The sequence below is a fragment of the Musa acuminata genome, chromosome BXJ2-4 (genome assembly GCF_036884655.1).
Source record: "Musa acuminata AAA Group cultivar baxijiao chromosome BXJ2-4, Cavendish_Baxijiao_AAA, whole genome shotgun sequence".
Lineage (NCBI taxonomy): Eukaryota > Viridiplantae > Streptophyta > Magnoliopsida > Zingiberales > Musaceae > Musa > Musa acuminata.
In genome coordinates, this window is record NC_088341.1 from 42,401,028 (window position 1) to 42,423,982 (window position 22,955).

At 37.2% G+C, this 22,955-nt stretch overlaps 5 protein-coding genes across 5 annotated transcripts; 2 read left to right on the forward strand and 3 right to left on the reverse strand.

Annotated features, from left to right (window-relative positions):
- Positions 1-1,187: 1,187 nt before the first annotated feature.
- LOC135611000 (guanine nucleotide-binding protein-like NSN1) lies at positions 1,188-7,874 on the forward strand. Its single transcript, XM_065106191.1, has 10 exons — positions 1,188-1,304; positions 1,678-1,719; positions 1,799-2,043; positions 3,322-3,454; positions 3,531-3,704; positions 3,927-4,150; positions 5,083-5,347; positions 5,983-6,162; positions 6,239-6,453; positions 7,210-7,874. The coding sequence occupies exons 2-10, from the start codon at positions 1,701-1,703 to the stop codon at positions 7,555-7,557; spliced, it is 1,803 nt and encodes a 600-aa protein (XP_064962263.1). The 5' UTR covers positions 1,188-1,304; positions 1,678-1,700; the 3' UTR covers positions 7,558-7,874.
- Positions 7,875-8,826: 952 nt separating this feature from the next.
- LOC135611001 (uncharacterized protein At4g13200, chloroplastic-like) lies at positions 8,827-11,679 on the reverse strand. The gene is made up of 3 exons (XM_065106192.1): positions 11,408-11,679; positions 10,189-10,343; positions 8,827-9,178 (listed from the first exon to the last, which is right to left on the reverse strand). The coding sequence occupies exons 1-3, from the start codon at positions 11,598-11,600 to the stop codon at positions 9,005-9,007; spliced, it is 522 nt and encodes a 173-aa protein (XP_064962264.1). The 5' UTR covers positions 11,601-11,679; the 3' UTR covers positions 8,827-9,004.
- A 1,170-nt stretch (positions 11,680-12,849) lies between these two features.
- On the reverse strand, positions 12,850-16,789 carry LOC135611002 (eukaryotic translation initiation factor-like). The gene is made up of 5 exons (XM_065106193.1): positions 16,555-16,789; positions 15,171-15,339; positions 14,866-14,991; positions 13,339-13,404; positions 12,850-13,173 (listed from the first exon to the last, which is right to left on the reverse strand). The coding sequence occupies exons 1-5, from the start codon at positions 16,719-16,721 to the stop codon at positions 13,123-13,125; spliced, it is 579 nt and encodes a 192-aa protein (XP_064962265.1). The 5' UTR covers positions 16,722-16,789; the 3' UTR covers positions 12,850-13,122.
- A 3,415-nt stretch (positions 16,790-20,204) lies between these two features.
- On the reverse strand, positions 20,205-20,875 carry LOC103982766 (mitochondrial import receptor subunit TOM9-2-like). Its single transcript, XM_009399780.3, has one exon. It carries the CDS (start codon positions 20,754-20,756, stop codon positions 20,424-20,426), a length of 333 nt encoding a protein of 110 aa, XP_009398055.2. The 5' UTR covers positions 20,757-20,875; the 3' UTR covers positions 20,205-20,423.
- A 756-nt stretch (positions 20,876-21,631) lies between these two features.
- Positions 21,632-22,515, forward strand: LOC103982765 (photosystem I reaction center subunit IV B, chloroplastic-like). The gene is made up of 3 exons (XM_009399779.3): positions 21,632-21,982; positions 22,064-22,129; positions 22,207-22,515. Exons 1-3 carry the CDS (start codon positions 21,737-21,739, stop codon positions 22,306-22,308), a joined length of 414 nt encoding a protein of 137 aa, XP_009398054.2. The 5' UTR covers positions 21,632-21,736; the 3' UTR covers positions 22,309-22,515.
- Positions 22,516-22,955: the final 440 nt, after the last annotated feature.

Genomic DNA, 22,955 nt, shown 5'->3' on the forward strand with positions numbered 1-22,955 from the left:
CTGCTGCTGCTAACGCGCTTCGTCTATTAAATGGCCGCCTGCCTTTAGGCTTTTCTGCTAGTGTCTTCTAGGCTGCGCAAGATCTTCTCTTTGCTGTAGCTATCTATGCTTCAACACTTGTGAGTTATTGAAGGCCCAAAGACGGATATGAACTCTATCGACCTGCAGCTACAACTGTGCACATCCTCCTAAGCTTTGGGATCACTGATCATCCGATCAAAACATTTGTCATGGTCATACCCTTCTCTCCAACTGGCTTCCAAGTCTAACATTAGCAGTATGGCCAGTCCCGTTGAGCTTTAGAGAACAGTACCCATTAGTGTAAGCCCGCAACAAATGAAGAGTCCTGAAAAGCTCAGCCACTCCGGTCCGACTTTGTTGTGTTGAAGTCATATGTGTTGCCAAATTCCTTGTCACATACAGTGTTTTCTCAAGCTAAAGACCAGCCAACAAATTTTAGTATCTATGAAGAAAAATACAGAATAAAGAACAATTGTGCTCATCAATAGCAGTTTACCGGAACAGAACTACTGATTTAAGTAGCAGAATAGCAGAATCAAAGAAGTGAAGAGTGATGCATGCACTGCTTTGGTACCAAATCGAGGTATGAATGATAAGAAAGTGAAGTCTGGTGCTCTACAAATTCAAATAGCATAGAGAGAGTTAAAAGACGAGCAAAAGAGAAGAATCTGATCCTGATAGGAAAATGGGTTTATCAAACTATAAAGAGATTGAAAAATGATGGAGAAAGAAGACTTTGTGGTAGGAAAATTGGCTAAAAGCAATCACTATGGAGAAAAATGGTAATCAAGACCACATGCTCTTAAAGAAAACATTAATCTAAATCTTATTATTATTATTATTATTATTATTTGCTACAACCCGATTGTATTACATCTAAATATAATAAATTTGTTCATAAAAAATGTGGCGTTGAAAATAAAATTCATATTGTATTAATATGTTTGTAATTAAGTTCGATTCAAATGTCTTCGATTACATATCGAGCCCAACTCGATCATTTACTAGGGTTCAAAATCAATAAGAAATTGGGGATGTCAATTCGATCGAATTAGGACTCGACCGTCAATTCGAGCTCGAACCAAAATAACGGGTTCCGACGCGACAATTATGGTTCGGAGGTGCCGTACCTTAAGTCGTGCCGAGAAGCGCTGCGCATTCTATTAAACCCTAACCCTGGCAACGCCTCGGTCCTCTTTCCGTCGGACGCCTTGTGAGGTGGAGGCAGCCTGGGGTTCGGCCGCTTCTCCTTCTAGTTTCCTCTTCGCCGCACACGAATCAAGGTGCGTTTCGTTCCTTTTCCTTGGTGATCGACCCTTTCCCCGTCTATTTTACTTTTGTTTCCCGTATGATGTAGATCTTGCTAGTTCATCTTTGATGGGAACTACACATTAAATCCCGTATCTTTGGTTCATCCGTGACCAGTAGGTGATCGATGATTCCTGAATTTTCTAGCGCACCACTTCGTTGTGAGATATAAGTCATAATTCGATGTGCTCCTTTTTCTGCATTTACTTCATGCATCTGCCCGTTTGTCCTTAATATATATGTGTGGTTAATTTGGCATTGCGTAGTGGAAATTATTTATATGACAAAATTAGTTGAGCGACCAGCAAAAGTAAGCAATTGATTGATTTAGTTTCCTCTATCTTACAGGCTAAGTTTTTCGAGCAGCAAACATGGTGAAGAAGAGTAAAAGTAAGTGCAGTTCTTGACACTTATCAACTATGATGCATTATGTTGGATTTTCTCCATTGATATTGGTTTCTTTTTGTAGAGAGCAAGAGTAAGAGGGTATCTCTTAAGAAGAAGTACAAGATAATAAGGAAGGTGAAGGAACACCACAGGAAGAAGGCGAAGGAAGCAAAAAAACTCGGATTAAACAAGAAAAAGAAGGTGGAGAAGGATCCTGGGATTCCAAATGACTGGCCTTTCAAGGAACAAGAGCTAAAGTCACTCGAGGCTCGTAGGGCACGTGCACTGGAGGAGTTGGAGCAGAAAAAGGCTGCTAGAAAAGAAAGGGTAATCTTGTCTTAACTCTTAGATTCTTGCTGTGGTATTAAGAATGGGTTGTTTTATTGCGTCTGTTGCATTTCTTTCAACACTTCTGTTCTTGGGACTGTAGGCTAGAATCTTTATAATTCTGAATTTTATAGGCTGATAATATAGATTCAAACGAATTGATTAGTTTGACACTGTTTTGGCTGAGTGTGCAAGTATTTTCCTCAGGGGTTTAATTCGGAGGCCATGCAATATAAAAACCATTAACAAAAAGGTAACTAGACAGGCCATTTTGAACAAGCAATATGCCACTGTGAAGGGATTTGGTTATTCTGTATGAAACTATGTGTCACCTTATTCACAAATAAGAAAGACTCAAAACTGCCAAAGGAAATAAGAAACACATTGAGGCTCACATGATCTCAAAGGTTCTGACTTGCACAAGTGAAAAACACATACTATTCTATTTAGGTGCTTTCAATATTTTAACATGTGAACATGGTGAAATTGTGACATAGGTATTACATATATCACATATTTATTTGTATCCGAGCACATGGGAACGTGTGTGCACACGGATGCTCATAATAAATATGATTCATACGAGCCTTTTGGTGCTTACTTCTTATCCATTGCTTGACTAGCATTTTGGTATAAGTGGTGGAAACAGTAGATGTATTCAATTAAAGATAAATATTAATTATTTTTTTAAAAAAGCTACCTTGGCTCACAAAAAATAAACAAGTGACTGAAGAGGTCCATTCATAGAATATTCAGAAACAAAATGTATATTGCTGAAATGCCAAGTACTTTGTCATTTAATTGGGACTCTTATGGGTAAGATTCTTTATTTAGCAAAGGTCATCCACGTAAATTGGTATGTGAAAACTTCATGTACAGGTGGACCTGCAAACAGTACAGGAAACTTGTTATTTTTTCTTGAACATAGAGGCATCGAGATGAGTATTTTCTTACTAAGAAGCAATTATTTTATGGAACATAGAATAATTTCTTCTGTGACCTAGGAAGTGAAACATGCTACATTTCAATATTTGAGCATGCCTGCATATGTTTGATATATGTGTTGTACCTTAACATCTTATAAATATGGTATCTGCTTGTTATAGTAACTATCTTGACATCTTATGAATTGGAACTGACCACCCTTTCTACATTTTTTGGCCGGTAAATAGTTGATTTACTTACATACAACTCATATTGAATTGCATTTATTCCAACGTTTATGCCTCTTTGGATTCTCATTTACTAGCTGAATGTATTGAGTTGTGTGCCTGACAGGCTAAGAAGAGGAAAATGGGTTTAGCTGAGGATTCTGATATGGCAGATCTGGCTTCACTAGCTTCTGCAAAAGAGCATGATTTTGCAAATAGGATTACCACAGATGAATTTTCAGCTGTTGCTAAGAGCCATGGTAAACTGCCTACTTTTTAACTATACATATGTGGCGACCATTCAGATGGAAATGTCTGATTGCCAAATTTCTCCAGATCATTCTGAAAGAGCCTTCTACAAGGAATTGAAGAAAGTTGTAGAAGCATCGGATATAATATTGGAGGTTCTTGATGCACGTGATCCCCTTGGTACTCGTTCCGTTGACTTGGAAAATATGGTGTTAAAGTCAGATCCAAATAAGCGTATTGTCTTGCTTTTGAACAAGATAGGTATTTTCTGTTTGCTTTCTTGTTTTATGTTCTTATTTTAATGTTCTTTGTTGAGGTGAAACTGATCTGAGGTTAATACTTGCTTCTTGTGATGTAAGCAGAAGAGAATTCTTCCAACTTATCGTTGATCATAATAAAACTATGAAAACTCATCAATTTTCGTTCCCTTTAGTTTCAATTTATCTTTTTTCTTGTTTTTCTTCCTCTTGTTGCATGCCATAGACCTTGTTCCTCGAGAGGCAGTGGAGAAATGGCTCACATATCTTAGAGAAGAGTTACCTGCTGTAGCTTTTAAATGTAGCACACAAGAACAAAGATCAAATTTGGGGTGGAAATCATCAAAATTATCAAAGGTTGCAAAGCCAAGCAATGTTTTGCAAACAAGTGATTGCCTTGGAGCTGATACTCTCTTAAAGCTGTTGAAGAATTATTCCAGAAGCCATGAGGTTAGAGAATTAGATTTTTGTATTTCTTAAGTTTCTTCATTACTTGCTCAAGAATCATGGTGTAACAACTTTATTTTGAACCAAACAAATGAAATTGGCTGCATTTCTTGCAGCTTTAAGAAGAAAATGAATCTGTTGACTGAGTTTTTCTATATTTTGGATTTTGCTATGCCGGTTAACCATGTAATACCGAGCTTTCCTAGGAGAATCCTATTTACATGTTTAAATTAGAACTTTTTTGTTGATTTAATCAGCAAGGCACTAAGTGGCAATGTAGTTAATTCCATTCGTGACATGCATCTGTCCATGACAACTTGTACCAAACTTCATTTGTGATTGATGCCATACTTGTTTGTTATGTTAGAGTTATCAACAACTGATGATTTGTAGGCCCATGATCACATCTTAGAAAGTGTCTTAAAACTCATAGATAAATGATGATATATCCAACCCTCTTATCTCTTGTACAAGGATCTCTGGCAGTTGCTATGAGAGTCCTGTTTTATGTTGTTTTCTTTGGAGTTGGTTGATTGAGGCCTGACCTTTAAACTGGATAGCATTTGCATATTTTATTTCATTTCCAATTTTATTCAATATATTCATCAAGTTATGCAAAATAAAGTATGGTCAGGTTGAACTTTTTTATAGAGATCAATTTAGTTTCTTTTGAAGTGCATCGCGGATGCATCATTATTGAGAAACATTATCATATTCTAATTTGTTACTTGTTACTTGTTTAGGTAGAACAAAAATTGTTGGTATTTTATTTTTGGGTAGAACAAAAATTGTTACTTGTTTATAATTGTTACTTGTTACTTGTTACTTGTTTATAATTGTTACTTGTTACTTGTTACTTGTTTAGGTAGAACAAAAATTGTTACTTGTTTATAATTCTAAGTTTCTAACTACATCTATATTTTATTTTTGGGCAGCTTAAGTTATCAATTACTGTGGGTATTGTGGGGCTTCCTAATGTTGGTAAGAGCAGTTTGATAAATAGCTTGAAGAGATCACATGCTGTTAATGTTGGTGCCACTCCGGGGCTAACCAGGTCAATGCAAGAAATTCAGTTAGATAAAAATGTGAAGCTGCTAGATTGCCCTGGTGTTGTAATGCTCAAGTCTGGTGAGGATGATGCATCTATAGTCCTTCGCAACTGTAAAAGGATTGAAAAATTAGATGACCCAGTCAGTCCAGGTAATTATGCCAAAGGTTTATATTTTAGATTGCAGTTGATTGATGCAATTCTCACCAGAAGATCTGTTGGTTTTTGCATGACTAGTTTTTTATGGAGATTGGAAAAAAGATAAAATGTATCTTATTTTGGAGCATGTATATAACATATACATTGAACTTTTCTGTAAAAGTTACAACGGAACAAAACTTTTACCTTTTATAATATACTTGGACCTTTTGTTTATGATCATCTAACCATTATCTTGTTCTATTTGAGAACTTTTGCCTGAAATTGTCAGGAAACAAAGGAAAATTAGGATGTTACAGTGACATTTATTTTTTGTTTGACGAAGCATGTACCATGATTTTAACTATTGGTCCAAGCAAGGACTGGTATCGGACCATATGGTCTGGTGCTGGTTGGTGTATAGTTTTTTAATATTTTCAGCTGATCCTGGGTGGTACAAGTTGGTATACTGCCCAATATACCCATACTGTACCAGTCTGGTGGATTATTGAAATCTGTATTTATCAGAGATTTAAAACGTTGTCATATACTTTAATCTATTACTGCAGCTTCCTTTTTTTCACGAGTTATTAGTTTCATGTTCTTATCATTATCAACTTTAAGCTCCCTTGGCTGTGAAATTTTGTAGTAAATGAGATTTTCAAGCTTTGCCCAGCCGAAAAATTGATGTCTCTGTACAAGTTGCCAAGCTTTAATTCAGTTGATGACTTCCTTCAGAAGGTAGCAACTATTAGGGGTAAACTGAAAAAGGGTGGAATAGTGGACATTGAAGCTGCTGCAAGGATTGTGCTGCATGACTGGAATGAGGGTATTCTTTTCATGTTTTCTGTTAGTTGAACATTAGTTGTAATTCCTATGGGATTAATGTTCTGTAACGCTTTTAGGTAAAATACCATACTACACGTTGCCTCCTACCAGAGACCATGAGGACAATTTAGATTCAACAGTTGTTCCACAATTTGGGAAAGATTTTGATGTTGATGAAGTTTACAAGACTGAATCTTCACTTATTGGTTCTTTAAAATCAGTTGAAGATTTTCATCATATTGAAGTTCCTCCTCATTCCCCAGTTAACTTTGATGCACAAATGTTAGAGGAGGTAAATTAATTATCTAATATTGTTTACTATAGATTACATCCTAATATTTCTTTCCTTTTGTTGTCTCTTTCCAGTGCTGTTGCTTTCATGTTAGTTTGACTTGATAATTTTAGCTACATTATATGCTGCACTACACTAAATTATATGGCAAGGATACTTTTGTATCGTGAGCATTTGTTAGGAATTATGCTTTACAAACGAGCGAACGAAGTTGAAGGAAAGAGGTAGTTATTAATTCTCCAAGTCTGCCGAAACCTAATGTAGAATTCCAGAATATTAGTTCAAGTTAGATGGTCGGTTCTGCTCTTTTAGGCGATGGATCTCTTTATTAGCATGCTTTGGATAGAACAGGCAACTTCCAATATGTTGGTTTGTCTTTATATCATATTTTTATTAGCAAACAAAAAATATAGACCGCCTTCTCTCTTTGGCATAAGATCTATGATTACAAATAACAATAAGGCATAAGACCTACTTTTGCTATTGTCCATCTCTTCTTAGTACAACTTAAAGTTGATGACTTGTATCAATTTTTTCCAACTTATCTTTCTAAAGGTGACAAAGTTGGGTCTTTTACACTTGCACACTTTTGTATATTGCAAAGTACTCTTACTGTATAGTTGATCAGCAAACTTTTTAATTACATTATTAATGTTCCTGGGGCTTCTGTCACTTTGCTTTAAAGTTTCATTTTATTGCTTAATTATGGCGACAAGGTTATTTGGAAGTATCTTTTTACCTAGAGATTCATTTCAGGATGGCAAACAACAGAATGCAGTCACCACAGATGAGGATCAACCCATGGCTTACGATGGGAAAGACACTGTAGAAATGAAAACCAACTCAGGCAGCAGTCAAAATGACAAGTTATATGCCGCCGAAGGCATACTTGACCCACGCAAACGGAGAGCGGAGAAAAAGAGGAGAAAGGCCCACAAATTGAACAAAACAAATGAAATGGATGCTGATTATGATTTCACAGTGGATTATCACATGAAAGATCTGCCTCCGGATATGATGACAGCAGGCGAGGATGAAAGCAATGGGGAGGATGACAAGATCAACAAAGAGGTTCCCATGAGTGGAGTTGAGTTTGATGCATGAACCTCCCACTAGTGGAGTTGAGTTTGATACATGAAGTTGTATGGTTGCTGACCGGCCTCTACCGCTGCGAGTGCTTCACTCTCTCGCCAAGTTTTTGTGAGGTTGAAATCGTGCTGACACAACCTCTTAGTTTATACTCCCTCCCGCGACCATCTGATCTGATCTGTTATCCATGAATACTTCAATTGGTGTTTATTTGTCAGCCATGACTCCACCTGTGGGATTTTGTCAGTAGTTACTTGAAGCGAGCCTCATTATTCGGTATGCATATGATATCTGTATCAGATTTTTCTTTATAAAACATGTTGTCTACATTATTTCTTGAGATAATAGTTCAGTAAATATTGTTTTCTCGAGTATAAACAAAAGATTGATTATAAATTATTTTATGTAGTTAATTATGTTTAGTATTTTGATCTTAATATTTTAAAATGTTATATTTATATCTTTATAGCGGTTAGCGTCGTTAGCGTCGATGTCGATATAGCGATTGCCCTTTGCCTCCTCTTCTTGTGCTTACCCCTCCAATTATAGTCCGAACATGGTACCTTCTCTTCTTGTGCTTACCCCTCCAATTATAGTCCGAACATGGTACCTTCTCTTCTCACGGCCAAAGCCCCTATGGTTGCTTTCGTCTTGTCCATCTCCTCTTCCTCTTGTGCTCCTTGAGAGCTCTAGCTAGCGACGATAACATAAGAGGAGGCGATATGTTGGGTAACAACAGGGGATAGGAGGCAGAGGGCAACGACTACATTGGCATCGACACCAACGACGTTGTCATCTGCCACTGCCACCACCGACATCGTTCACCACAATAAAAATGTTAAATTTACTTTTTTATCATTTATTTTTATATTTTCGTTAATAAAACTAAAGATAAATGAATTTATTTATAATACCCTTCATTTTGTACTGAAAAATTAGTAATCAACACGCCTATAAAATCTTGAGTTCAAATCTTGAGCATCATTTAAACATTAGGCCAAACTAATCATCAAGCTTCAATCAAACTGTGGTATACGAATGCCAATTCGTTATTAAAATCGTTGATCTATATGTCGGACACAGTTTCTTTTGACAGCGTCTTTGGAAAAGGAATTTTTGTGTGCATTTGCAAGCAAACCCTTCAAATTCTTCTACTATGCAAATCCTCCAGCAGGTAAACATGTCGACGTTTCTCAAAGATCTTCCTTTGCAAAATCAAATAGATCCTCGCCTTGTAAGAGGAACACTGGTTTCTGCTCTAACCCACAGACATCACAGGAGGCCTGACAGCAACTTTCTCGTAATTAAGATTAATTTGCTGAAGACTGTATGCCCTTACATAAATCTGCAGAGATGCTTCCATAACCATACTACTGAGAAGTATACTTCCAAGCTACTTGGCACTTGGGCAAAGAACCCGTCTTACAATGCTCATTTATTATTTATCGCTGGAAAGATCAAGTTAATCCTTCAACATCTCCTGTAGAGGATCTTCTGTTTTAGGATCAGGATTTGGTGAAGCAGTAGTCGAGTTATCCAAAGGTGCATTCGAAGGCTTTGAGAGGACACCTGTTTCCGTCATGACCTCCAGTGCAGCTCTCTCCTTGGCTTTCTTGGCTCTCACAATTACTTCTTCCTGCATCAATCATTCTTATCAAATATCATGTTGATGATACAGATTAAGTGTCGCAGCAAATTCGGGCGGGAGCTTGAAATTCTGAGTATATTTTGCTAAGAAATAAACGACAGCATTATCAGGAATTCAAAGTTTTGTAATGATCAACAGAGCACTAAGAACAAGCACACATGTTTGAGTAAATATGGTAATCAGGGAAGGACAGCCTCCAAGGATGACCATTTTTTCTCTTCCATTAGAACCACACAACACTCGGACACTTAAATAGCTGCCCGAGGGGAGGAGAAAAGGATTCAAAAAGACTAGTTTGCCAAAATTTCTTTTGCAGCTGTGAATTATCAGAAAATGTTCTCTGCCAGAAATCTTGATTTTTTGTTGTGTTAATTAGCATATGTTTGTAATACTATTGCTCCTAGACCATGGTTTGTTTCAGTAGAACAATCCATACTGGCAAGACATCAAAGTAACTCGGTGCTCTGTGAAGCATGTGAAGTTTTCAAACTCAATCATTAGAAATATCACACAAGTTGCTCACTCAAACAAGGAATCATCTGTGGCCCAAAATACCCTATAGAAGCACAAGCTTTTGTATTCCACTTGGGATGATGAACTTGATGAGATTATACCAGACGGGAAATTGCAGAAAATCCATCATACAACTGTGGTACAGTACATGTAGACCATTTCGGCAATACTAAAAAATCTAAATGGAGAAGTAAGCATATAAGACCTTTTAAAACTCCAAAAAGGTTCATGTTCCTTGCATGATTTTGTGAAGCTGAACTTGGGATGACCCCGTAATCCAAATGATGTTGATCATTATTTCTTGGATATGGTGACAACTTTTTTAAACACAAAAATATACATCTTGGTATCTGTATTTTGAAATTTCCTAACAATTTCATCGTTCACAAAATCATATCAAGACAAGCATTCATGGAGGCATAATAGAATCAAAGCAGCAGCAAAATTCTATCAAAAAGCCTAAAAGTAAAAATTCATGAACTGACCTGAAAATCTTGGACTTGTTTTTGTTGCTCAGCTTGCCATTGACCGACCACACTAAGGATTTCTCCCACGGTAGATTCTATTCTTTCATTTAATGCTTCTGCAAAAGCTTTGCCCAAGAAAAATGCATCCAGGACAATTCTGCTATCATTTTTATCTATGAGACAGAAAAAGCTTGTTATCAGATGAAACATTGTGATAGAGCCGTACCATTTGCTAACACTGAGATAATACACATGAGAATTACAACTTTATAATATTTTTGACTTCCAATGCATTATTACCGCCAATAGGAAATATAATGGCACAATAGGAAGGCAATAACATATCCAGCTATGCAGATCTTCTACGGTTAGCAAGCAAATGCTTTGCTTTCTTTTTCATATTTATGAAACCTATTGTTATAATAAAAGTCCTGTCCTATGTACTTTTGCCTCATTCAAGCTTTAGTTATCATAATTGTGATTCCTTCTGATGTTATCTCTTGAAAGTAGGTTGCACAACAAAATCAGACAATCCAAATGTTAGAGATCTCAAAATTTCTTTACAAACTACCAACATCACTTTTTCCTCTTTGCAAATTCAACAACTAGATGAAACTGAAGATGCTTCATAACTCTTACCTGTCAACTAAGAAATGAAACCATTCAGTTTGTGCTAGATTTACACTTGTGGAAATTAATTGTCAAATAAATAGTATTTCGAACAAACAATCTTACACACTGAGGGCTGATCCAAATGGAGAGTTTGAATCGTACATATCACTTAGCATCATTTGATCTTGATGTTTGTCACTGCCACAATCCAAAAGTTTTAGCTTTCTCCCTCAAGGGTAAAAGATTCTCCCCTGTCCTTTTAACATTGAGAAATTGCTCTGCTACCATGTTGGAAAAATAACTCATAGTTACTTGAAGAATTATGGGAAGATGATTTCTCATAGTTACTTATTAAAAGTTTAATTCTATTCTATCAAGTTGATGTCACAAAATTAAGTTTCAGCCATTAAATATACCATCCGTGACCATTGACGTCCACAAGTGAGATGTTCAGCATGAGAAGATTCTGGGATTTGATACACCGCATCACTACAGTGTATTGCTGTTAAGACATCCATTCAGTTCTTCTCCAAAATCCCAATCCCTCAAAAAAGCCCATATCGAAATAAAATTTCTAACCAAACGTGACCTAGGACGAACCAAGTGGGAGGTTCCGATGGTTCACCTGATCCAGGATAAGGTGTCCTGTTGTTGTTGCTGCTGCTGCTGCACCGTACTCCTCTCCTTGGATGAGATATGTAGAGGGTTTCGCGATTCCACACCCGAAGGCTCTCCCTGAGAGGTCTTGGAGACGGCGAGGAGAGGCGGATGGACGGGCGGGTGCAGCTGGAGGTGAGAGAAGCCGAAGCGGCTGCCATCTCTCTCCCTCTCTCTCTCTCTCTCTCTCTAAACCGCGAGCGAGAACCCAAGAGGGGATGCGTCTCCGGAAAAGAGTAATAATGTTTATGTGCCCATACTTTTCCTACCAGTGTCGGTTTCCTGAAGTTTTACTGGAAGAGCCTTATGGGACCCACGTCTAGCTGCACTCGGGTACAGACTGTGTTTAAAATGCGGAAAAGGCATTTCCGTGCTAAAAGCAGTTGCGGCCCACGCCAAGCCCATTTCATTTGGCCCATATTTAAAAAGGTTTTTGGTAAAGGCCAAATTACATATAACCTCCAAAGTTACTTTTAATTTACATATTTATTCCTCTAAATTTACCCTACAAAGCTCAAATTCAACCGTGTGTGTATATATATATATATATATATATATATATATATACTGTATTTAGTCACCACCATTTGACTACTAGAATAATAATATTATAAGTCAAGTTCACTTAACACAACCCTCAAGAATGTTAGGAAAGTGCATTTCAATATTCAAGAACTTATTTTTTGGATAAATTAATGATATTTATGATTAACTATAGTTACTTGATTTTATTGGGTTGTTAACAAATATTGGCACATGCGAAATATCTAAATATTTCGATATATATAATCTAAATAAGTCATTTACTGTTGGATTTTAGCAAATGATGCTCCTCATAGTTAATTTTTAATTAGAAATATTTTTTCATTAATTTGATTAAAAATGGGATCGAAATCAAACTTCAATCCGTCATACTGATTCATCAATAATTTGATTTTGAAGATTATAGACAGTTTTATTTAAAGGAAATCCTTCTTTATTCAGTTAATCAATTCGAACCAAATCAAATCAATTTTAAATTTAACAACATCAATATGATTGGGTTAACTATCATAAGCACTTAATCATTTCAAACTGGTTAATCTAAGTGGTCACAGTAATTAGACAGTGGTTCTACATGAAGACCATAATTCGGAGTGAGCAAAACAAGCCACAAAACTTGCTTCTATTTACACATCATAACATGCCACGTAATTAACTAACATCAATGCTCAACATGTGTTTGTAAGCACGAACTCAGATTAAGAAGGCCTCGTACCTTTGTTCAAAATGCTGCTGAACTCCCTGCATTCCACCACTGGGCATCTAACTCACCTTGAATCTCTTAATTAAGATTTCAAGCATCTGCGCAGTTTGGAAGGTGAAGCTCATGGATGCATATCCTATTCCTAACTCTGAAATCCCTCGACAAAAACAAACAGAAACGCACATTGGACTTTGAGATTGAACCATGGCAATAGAACAGAGGACATTAAACAGTCCAGTCTTTATGGATAAGATATATAGCACACTATAAATACTTCCTGATAGCAATTTATTTAACATCTCAGACAATGTGGTCTTTTCTTGGCACCGAGAAAGATCTTTAGATTGACAAAGTTGCTCAGGAACTAGGCATAAGGTTGGTGTTGGCACAGACTACACGCTGCTGACGATCAACGAGTCAAATGGAATGGTCAGATACTATATTGAGTATCGACCACCTCTGCTTGATTTTTCTCTTCTGGAATCATCCTGCAATAAACAAGAACATAATGCATGAAGAGACAGGATATGAAGTATGAACAGCATCAATCGAGAAAAAGAACAATAAATCAATTTTGATGTTGCATAGCCATCTAATGTGATTATGTATAACAATATTATGATGCATGGTTTTGAGTTCCATGGATGACATACATGGAAGCTGTATACAATTTTATCATTGAAGTCCATGATTTCCTTCCATTTCCTCCCAATGCTCATCTGCACAATAAATTTGAAGAGTAATTTTATAAGCAAAAATGCAGCTCCATAACAAAACCAAAGCTGAAAAGGCTTGCCTACTAAGAGAAAAAAAAAGGAGAAATGATTGCTGTTTTTCCCTCTCCCAACAACATTCAAGAACAGTTTTTGAATCATATTCTTCATCTTCCCTTTTTCCTAAACTAAAATTCAAAAGTCTTTCAGCTTCCTAACCAGATCATAAAATCCAAGCCAACAAAACCTAAGTTAATTAGCACAAGCATCTGTATTTCCTGAGTCAATCGTGAGGCACACCAGTCATCAAACTGGTTCCCTAGTTAGGAATACAAAACATCCCCAAGTTTCTGTTTAATTTCCTTACATTGTACCAAATAGCCTTAGTCACCTGGCAGCTGCCTAAAATGAGCGCTCAATATATACACAATGAATGGCATCTACGTAACTCATGTAGTGCCTACCAGTTTGCAAAACATTGATGGTCCTTTAACTTTATTAGTGAGAGGGGTATTATTTGGTTTATAAACAGAACTAATACTGGTAACTTTCTATTTAAAAGCACCAAGCATGTTGGAGTGCACAGGACACATAAAGTTAATGCCCTACCTAGTAAGCATGCATTTAAGGAAACTAGCAAGCATGGAATAGGCTAATACTGTTCTTAAAGGTGATGAAGCCCAGATAACTAAACTTAGCAAAAGTAGTTCTAGGGACCCACATGATATCACACATATTATGAATACTTGTAAAACTTCTATAGAAACCACGTAAGTTGTTGAACCACAGAATGAGGGAAACAAATCAGGCCAGTGACCTGGTCCAGCCAAAAGGTCATGTTTAATGTTCTTTTTGGCTTAGATATGGTCTCGAATAAGATAAAAGTCATCTGACATTTTGATCTGTCTAGAATGCCTATTGATCATGGGAACATCTTTCTTTTTTTTCTTTTTGTCTCTTCTAATCAAAATATTCAACATATTTCTTTAAAAACGAAAGAAAAAGGGAAGTTTGTGTCTAGACTCCAACTACGAAACACATGAAACAGGAAATATAAATTGCTTTTTTTCCCTTTTCCTACAATTGAAAAAAAAATTGTTTACTTGTCACATAAAATATTATCCAGTGAAAATCCTTTTGTCAATCATTTTGATAAAGAGAACCTGAACTGAATCCAAAACCTACCAATCAAAAGGTACGACAATAACATAAAAGTTGCGGTATACATGCATCCTCCTGTTTGTTACATGTGTTATCATATGAGGTTATCCATCACAAAAAACATCTGAAGTATTTGGACCCAAAGCCCTCTATAGCCTGTGACTTAAAATGCAACACCATGCTTCCTTCAAGAAACAAAAATCTAGATCACATATATACTCTTTCATGTCTTGCATAAATTGTAAATCCATGATATGATTTTTCTTAATTGAATCCATTTAAAGCCGATCAAGCAAGCAGAAGAACCTGAACAGCTTCATTGCTAGCCGCCTTAGTCCACAACGCAAGCTTGTCCTGCCTTGGGCGCACACTAACAACAACACCACAGATTTCCTCAGCGTCATCAAATTGTTCTCCAATCAAAGCCATCAACTGCAAAATGAAGTTATTTTTGTGTCAAAAAATTGGTTCATATAGATATAAGCATAATTTAAAACTGTAGACTGCAAAAACTACACAACTAATACAGGATTTAATATGAATAGTTCATTATACACATAAACTACATAAAGAAAGCAAAATGTGGTAAATAGAAATATAACAGGCCTCACCGTTTCTAGCCACATGGTGTCAAGAGTTGACTTCCTGTTACATGTAACAGACCACTTGCCTCCATTTGCACATTCAGGATCTTCCCACTTGGGTTCTATTCCAGCTTTGAAGCAGTGAAAGTCAGCATTTGCAGGCAATTTACTGGGACGAAATATCTGATCATGCAAGCTACAAAATCAAGAGACAAGCATATGTTATCCAAAACACTGAAACACCTAAAACATAGAATCTTGAAAGAGGGTGAGCAAATAACTAAACTAGAGAAGACCTTTGCCAAATATAAGACAATAAAAGAACAAGAAAATGCTAGCATCAGTGAACCGATCACTTTTTCAAGGCATCATGAGTCAAGTTATAGAAGGATATGATTATTAAGATATGTCTTTCCACCCTTAAGAAGCTTTATAGACCAGTCATTTACTCGCTAAACAGTATTTTTTGGGCAGTTTTTCAAATACCAGTAAAAGGTCAAAAACCACAAAAAGAATCCTCAAAGAAACACAATTATAGCTTCACCTTGAGGACACTAAAGGAAGAAACCAAGACAGACCAAGATAAATGATACTGAACTGGAACCACAATGACTGTACACTTTACTGTACTTCTTATCAAGAACTAATTAAGTGCATTCTCCTTTCGAATAGCAAAAACTAGCTATTTACTATTTATCATGACAAATGATATCCTGGCATATCAGTCATGCATATCAATGTACATCATATCATTGCATTCTATAGACTTAGTAGAAAAAAAAACCTCCTTTGGGACCACAATGATAAGCAATTGACCTTCAGTAAATGCAAAATATGAAGTTAAACTCCAAAGGGTGGAGAAATTGAAGTATTTGGAATCACTTAGCAACTGAAATATAAATCTCAAAAAAAGTAAAGACAGAATTGGCTAAAGCTTAAAAGTAGCAACACCTCTATCTTTTTTCCTAATGTAACAATCAACACTTCTTTAAGCAAATTCAATGAACCACACAACACGGAAACTCACAGATCTTGGCATTAATTGAATTTCATACAACCATCCGATTATTCACCCTATCTCACATGAAAACTAGAATCATTCGCATAAACCAGATCATGCATCAGTCAACAGAATCATACACCTGAACCAATCGAGTAAGAAGATTCTGGGTATGAAAACGGCGTTGCTTCTGCAGATCCTATTAATCAAGATAAATATATTTAGATCAGCATTCAAAAGCGGAAGAACCAAAACCTAAACCCCAATTAGCACATAAACCAACGCCAGACTTCCTCTCCTCCGTGCGAATTGATTATAAGGAAAGGAAGAAACGTTATCGGACCTGCAGATCCACAAAAACCAAAACAAATCGAGAATACATAGATCGCAGCGGGCAAACCAGTGCCGTACCACCAGAACTCCTCGACGGTGTCGAAGGTGTAGGCCTTGCGGAGGGAGGTGCCCCAGGCGGCGCCCTGCTTCGGCTTCGTCTGGTTGTCGAACCAGAACGTCCACTTCCTCTCCAGCCGGTGAGGCGCCCCTCCCTCGTCACCACCGCTAGCTGCCGTTTCCGCCATGGTTTCCCCTCCGACGATTCTCCCCCCTCGCGTTCACCTGGAAACAGCGGCCGAGAGGGGGCGCATCGGTCGTCTGCAAGCCGTATAAAAATAGATCTCAAGTAAAATAACGGTGTTATAATATCAATATAACGATTTCGAATAAAAACACATCTCATATCAGAAAACGGAGTTCATAACATTTATAACAGTTTCAAGTGCATCTTTTGGGTCAAAATATTCAATTATCATGAAAAAATAAATGCTAAATCATAAATTAATTATATGAAATTTCTCTATCTAAGATACAAAAATAAAGCCACAATTAAACATGATTAATCATAAATTTTGGGTTGATGGAGTATATAAATGTTAATATAAAGATTTGTAAGAACAAATATACTATTTTAAAGTATAGAGAATTTAGTTATTCTATCGAAATGGATATTTTATTTTTAAATTAAAAAAATATTACATCAAATGACATATATAAGATTTATTACTTGTGCAATAATTATATTACCGACCTTTAATATCTTAACGAAGACTTCCAAATATTTTATTTTAGTCCACATTATCCGTATAAAAGTAGAGCAAGTGTTCTCGTGTTCATGTCAACATTGTCTTTATTATTTGATGTCATCGTTATGTATCATGTCACAGATTTCTTACGATCGAATTGCAAAAGGAAATAAAATCCTGACTGAAGATGTATTGGTACCGAGTTCGCGATTCTCTTGTCTCGTAAGTTTCATAAATGAAGTAAATTATCTCAAGACAGATCTCTTATAGTTCAGTGTAGCATCTTTGTCGATTCCCCATTCCAAAAATTCCTGCTCTTAGAGCTGATGGATTCTGCTGCTGATTGCTGGAGTTGTGTATTCTTCTAGGAATAAAATGATCCTGTACCATTGAATTCTTGCCATTCTGTATTCTTATACAATATTGGAAACTTGAAAGATGTTTGTGGTGCTACAAGCGTACGAAAGAACACCTGTGAGAGTATCCCTTGGCATAAGATGGTTCTGCTGGAAATGGACTTTTGCTCGATTGCATATCCATGTTGTGTGGTTCTTATTTGGACTCTTTACTATATCTCACAATATATGATCCTGAGAACCCTCATTGCTCACAATATCTTTCTATATCTCATTTTTGCTCAATTGCATATCCAAGTTGAACCACTTGTGTGGTTCTTATTTGGACTCTTACATATCTCACAATATATGATCCAGAGAACCCTCATTGCTCACCTATTTTAGTTTCCCTGAGAACCACCAATGAAATTTTTTCTAGTAGCAAATAGCCTAGAGTTTTACCCAACCATCCATTTATACAGACATCAAATAGGCACTTCCAACCCACCCAGTATCAGTTCCAGACATGGTGAACATTGAAGGACATTTAGAAATAAAACAGGCTCATACTAATACATCATTGATGGGATCAAATCACTTGGATGTGAATAAATGAATGCATCTATGCACATATGAAAGTGTCAGAGATCATATGATATGATGGTGCAGGTCATCAAGAAACCATCCCTGGCTGCGATTAAGCATCAGAGTTTGTTCCATAGTTGGTCTGAGAACCTTCAAGTTGATTTAGTTGGCCTTTTCAGCCAATCTTTTTGAAGCTTGTTTGATTGTTTTATTGTGTTTTAGACGACATGGCTGAGATCAAAATATCATCTTCATGAGTTAGGGCATATGAATAGCTGACGATAAAGAAATAAATTGGTCTTAGCAAGTAAGTTACTTGACCAGGTTATTTGTCCCATGTAGAAAAATACACAAAACATAGCAGAGAAGGGTGGAACCACAAGCTCTCTCTCTCTCTCTCTCTCTCTCTCTCTCTCTCTCTCAACCGAATTTTCCAAGCCATCTATCCTCTTTCTTAAAAGTTGCTAATATGTTTAAGGTCGTATGGTGTCTCTATAAGAGAAATTATAGCTGGCAATATTTAGATACAGACAGCTCTTTACTCTTCCTCTCCTCTAAAACCTTTCTATTTTTCTGTTATAGATGTTTTTATGCTATTTTTCCTTGGCACTATGTGGTCTCTTAGTTTTCTTTGATACATCTGTGAATCCAGCATCTACTGTTATTATATAGCTTTATACAAGCATTAGAAGCTAAATTTGATTTTAACTTCCTTTTAACCCAAATTTGTGCCTGACATATCTAGAGATTGGCTTCCCAAATTGAGCAACAGTATGGCAATCTTGATCATATTGTCCAAGGCCATTCTGGACTCATTTGCTCACTAGACAGCTGGACTCGGTTAATCTTAGCAGATATCAGCTGATTATGGGTGATTCCAGTCAATCTGTCAACTTCAAAAAGAGAAAAACGAAGAGAACTGGAAGATGTGGCAAGAAGTAACAACCGATTGTTTTCTTAAATGCAAAAAGGAAAATTACTACCACCAAGTTTGATATTCATTACTGGCAGATAGGAAAGAGTATGAAGACAGGTAGGAAGAGAAGGGAAGATTAACCACTTGACGGAACTCATTAAGAGAAGTGAGATACCACAGGATTCAGGAATGACCTCAAAGTCATTTCTTTTGTCCAGTTTTCATCTTTTATATTATTTTTTAGATTAGATATCTTATGGAATATGAAGGCAAAAGAATCTTTTAGCATATATAAGTTTTATTACTTTTCTTTAATTATTTTTAATTACTTTTCTTTAATTATTTTTAATTACTTTTCTTTAATTATTTTTAGGAATTTTGTTCTAGATGGTTGTCCTTTATGATTTAAATTCATGAATGTTCCTGATCTCATTGGTCTAATCTGGCTGAGACCAGTAGCCTCAATCATATCACAGATTTGGTCTCTCAATCTAGATTTTGTGAAACTTAATTTGGACAATGAAAGGATCCTTTTGGTACATTCAAGAACATGAAATGTAACAAAACCAAACAACATGTTAGCATCAACTTGAAGAACATCCAAGTGCAACTTATCAAGCCAACAAATGTCCAATGACTCTAATCAGATGTGGTTGAACAAACTCGATCAATATTTGATTATGGTCTCTTAGGTGCATCAAGAACTGAAGAACGTAATTACTTTGTAGAGAAAATGCATCTGTAGCAAGTCTTTAGTGATAAAAGACATAGATACTCCACATGCATTTCAAAAAGTGGTACATGATGGTTCTTCATGAGCATAGTACACATTCTTATGGCTCCAAAATTCTCATCAGACTTAATAATTTTGTACATATTCTCGAAGGAAATGTCTTGCTATATTCACAGATCCCAGTAGTTTGAAGATACAATTTGCTGCTAAAGCAAATACCTGCTTATAAAGTTTTCAGTGGCAATGGCATGCTAAGTCCGAATGCACACAAAGGTTAGCCAATAAACTAATAGGATTAAAAATTGCCTCAAGATGTAATTTTTTGAAGAAGAAAGATTTTTCTTTCTAAGCAAAAACCAGTCTACTGTTTGATAGCTAAGTAATCATCACATGAATGAAAAGGTGACAGTTCGTCAAGTAAATGACCACCAATAGTTAAGATCACAATTTAATACGCAAATATCCCAAAAATGAGAAACAATTCGATCACTAGAAAGTGTCTTTAGTTAGAAAAGTGGCGTTCCAGACCAAAACCCTAGCAAAACCCTATAAGCTCGATAAAAATAAGATCCAAGACGCAAAAACCATTTCTTTCCCAACCCCTAGATCGGAAGAAAGACCTGCTGACCTTACTACTTGGACGGGACGGCGCCGACCACTGAGGATGGCGGGGACCCGCCGAGGAGGCTGGCCTGCTGCATCTCGAGCTCGTTCATCTGCTGCTCACGGTCCATTTCAATGATCAGGGGGACAACGAGGACGAGGAAGGTGGTGCCGGCGATCCACGCGGCGCGGCCGGTGCTCCAGAGGAGCTTCTTCGCGACGGTGGCCGCGTCGGAGGCGGCGCGCCGGCCGCGGTAGACGACGGGGGAGTTGGAGATGGAGCTCGAGACCCTCGCCAGGACGCCATCACCGGAGCGGCCGGCCCCCAGGAGCGAACCGCGTCGACCCTGAGAAGAAGACATCGTCAGGAGAAGGAATTGGCAGCGCCCGGCAACCAAACGTTTCACCAAGAGCGGCGCGAGCGGTCGTAGAAATCCCTTCTCCGTGAGGTTCGCACTAGGGCATATTGTATTCACAGGCCCAAAATGGTGGCCCAGGTCGACTCTCCAAACCTAACTCCAAGTTTGCTTAATACTAATTAGCTAGAACAAATAATATGATTATTAGGGGATATTGTCAATCTATGATAATATTATATTTACTCATGTAAATTATATATATATATATATATATATATGAAAATTTCTAAAGATTCTCTTACAATTTTGATCAACATAATTATTTCAAAGTATATTTTATTTGTATAATCAACTGATGAAGATTAACTATAAGGTCTATATGCAAATTCTCAAGTTTTGGAAAGATATATATGCTATAAATACATAATTTTGATGATGTTATTATGCTTTTTACACAATTTGTTTAGCCTAAAAAACAATCTCCATTAGCTATGTAAGTTATTTGTTTTTGTTTTTGTTTTTTCTTTTTTCTGAAAAATAAATTAAAGCAAACTACATTAAAATTACATTTATCTCCTGCCATAAAGTGTATATTAAGGAAGGAATAAATTCAAATATTATGCTATTCTCTTTCATCATTGAGCTCTGCATAAGGGAACAATCTCTACAAGAGTATTCAATTTCATTGGAACACATGAAGGATATTATACAGGGTTGGATTGTGTACTGACTGAACCCCAAGCTATGGGTAGATGATGTTATCCACATGGATCAGATAGGGTGGCACATGTCACAACCCCACTGGAGGGAAGCAAATCCTCAACATCTCTTGGTGCAGAAAATTTTGCTTGGATTTAAGGCCATCAGCTTCTTCTTGTCACTTGCCCATCTATCCATCCTAACACACCTCACAAACACATATAGTTCATTCAAAGTTTGAAAGGGAGGGGGAGCAGAAGAGTAGTAGTAATTTGAAGAGAACCATGGCAGCCTCTAGCTTGGCCTCGGCTGCTTCAAGCTTCGTGCTCACCTCCAACATCTCCACCACCACCACCACCACATCCTCACGTATCAGCTTGCTCACCTTCTCCAAACCAAGCAGGAAGCTGGTGGTCCGAGCTGGAGAGGCGTCGGCGCCGCCACCTGCTCCACCAGCAGCAGGAGAGGGTCCTGCAAAAGCCACCAAGCCCCCTCCGCCGCCACCGATCGGTCCCAAGAGAGGTGCAAAGGTACTGATCCATATGTAGTGGTAGATCAACGCATTGCAATGCTCCTGTCATTGATCATGCGCTTCCCCACTTGACTTCCAGGTGAAGATCCTCCGTAGAGAATCCTACTGGTACAATGGCGTCGGATCAGTGGTGACTGTGGACCAGGTACAATGCCTGTTCTTCATAAAACTCAGCTTAGCTTGCTTCCTTTCAGCTCCTAACACTCTGGATTTGTCATCCAGGATCCCAAGACTCGCTACCCTGTTGTGGTTCGATTCAACAAAGTCAACTATGCCGGCGTCTCCACCAACAACTACGGTTTGGATGAGATCCAGGAAGTGTGAGCAGTGAGTGCTGCTTGTTTGTGGCAATGAGTTTGATGTTCCAGCCTCAAAATTGCATGATTACATGCTGATGCAAACTCTTGTACTTAATTCTTCTTCAGTTTGATGCAGCTCAGCTACAAATGGACTCCTTTTCTGATAGGATTAGTATATTTGTATGTGAAGATCTTATTAGGCTATACATCCCAAATAAAAGGTTTCAGGTGATGTGAGTCTATAAAAAATATTACACTTACCAGAAAACATTAAAGATGACAATTTTCACTTAAGAGGGAGAAAGAGATTACTACTTGAATCATACATATATTTCTCAGCCTCCACAGTATGTGAGGTTGATACTTTGATATCAGGCAGCAATTGTACGACTCTTTATCACCACATAAATTGATCATAGCCACAGAGATTCTCTCCCATGAACATCGACGTTCACTATCTACAAGAAATATCCAAGCTAAGATATCTCAGAAGTTAGCATAAGTTGCAAGCCAAACACTGTTCTCAATCATAGTAGTATGTACACATGCAGGAAGCCTTTACAGGCTCAATCAGGGTATTCTTAAATGCTAAATAGTATAACCAATAATAAGGGTGGGAGTTCGACGGTCAACAGTGTTCGGATAGCAGCTAAGGCTAATAATTCTAATTTA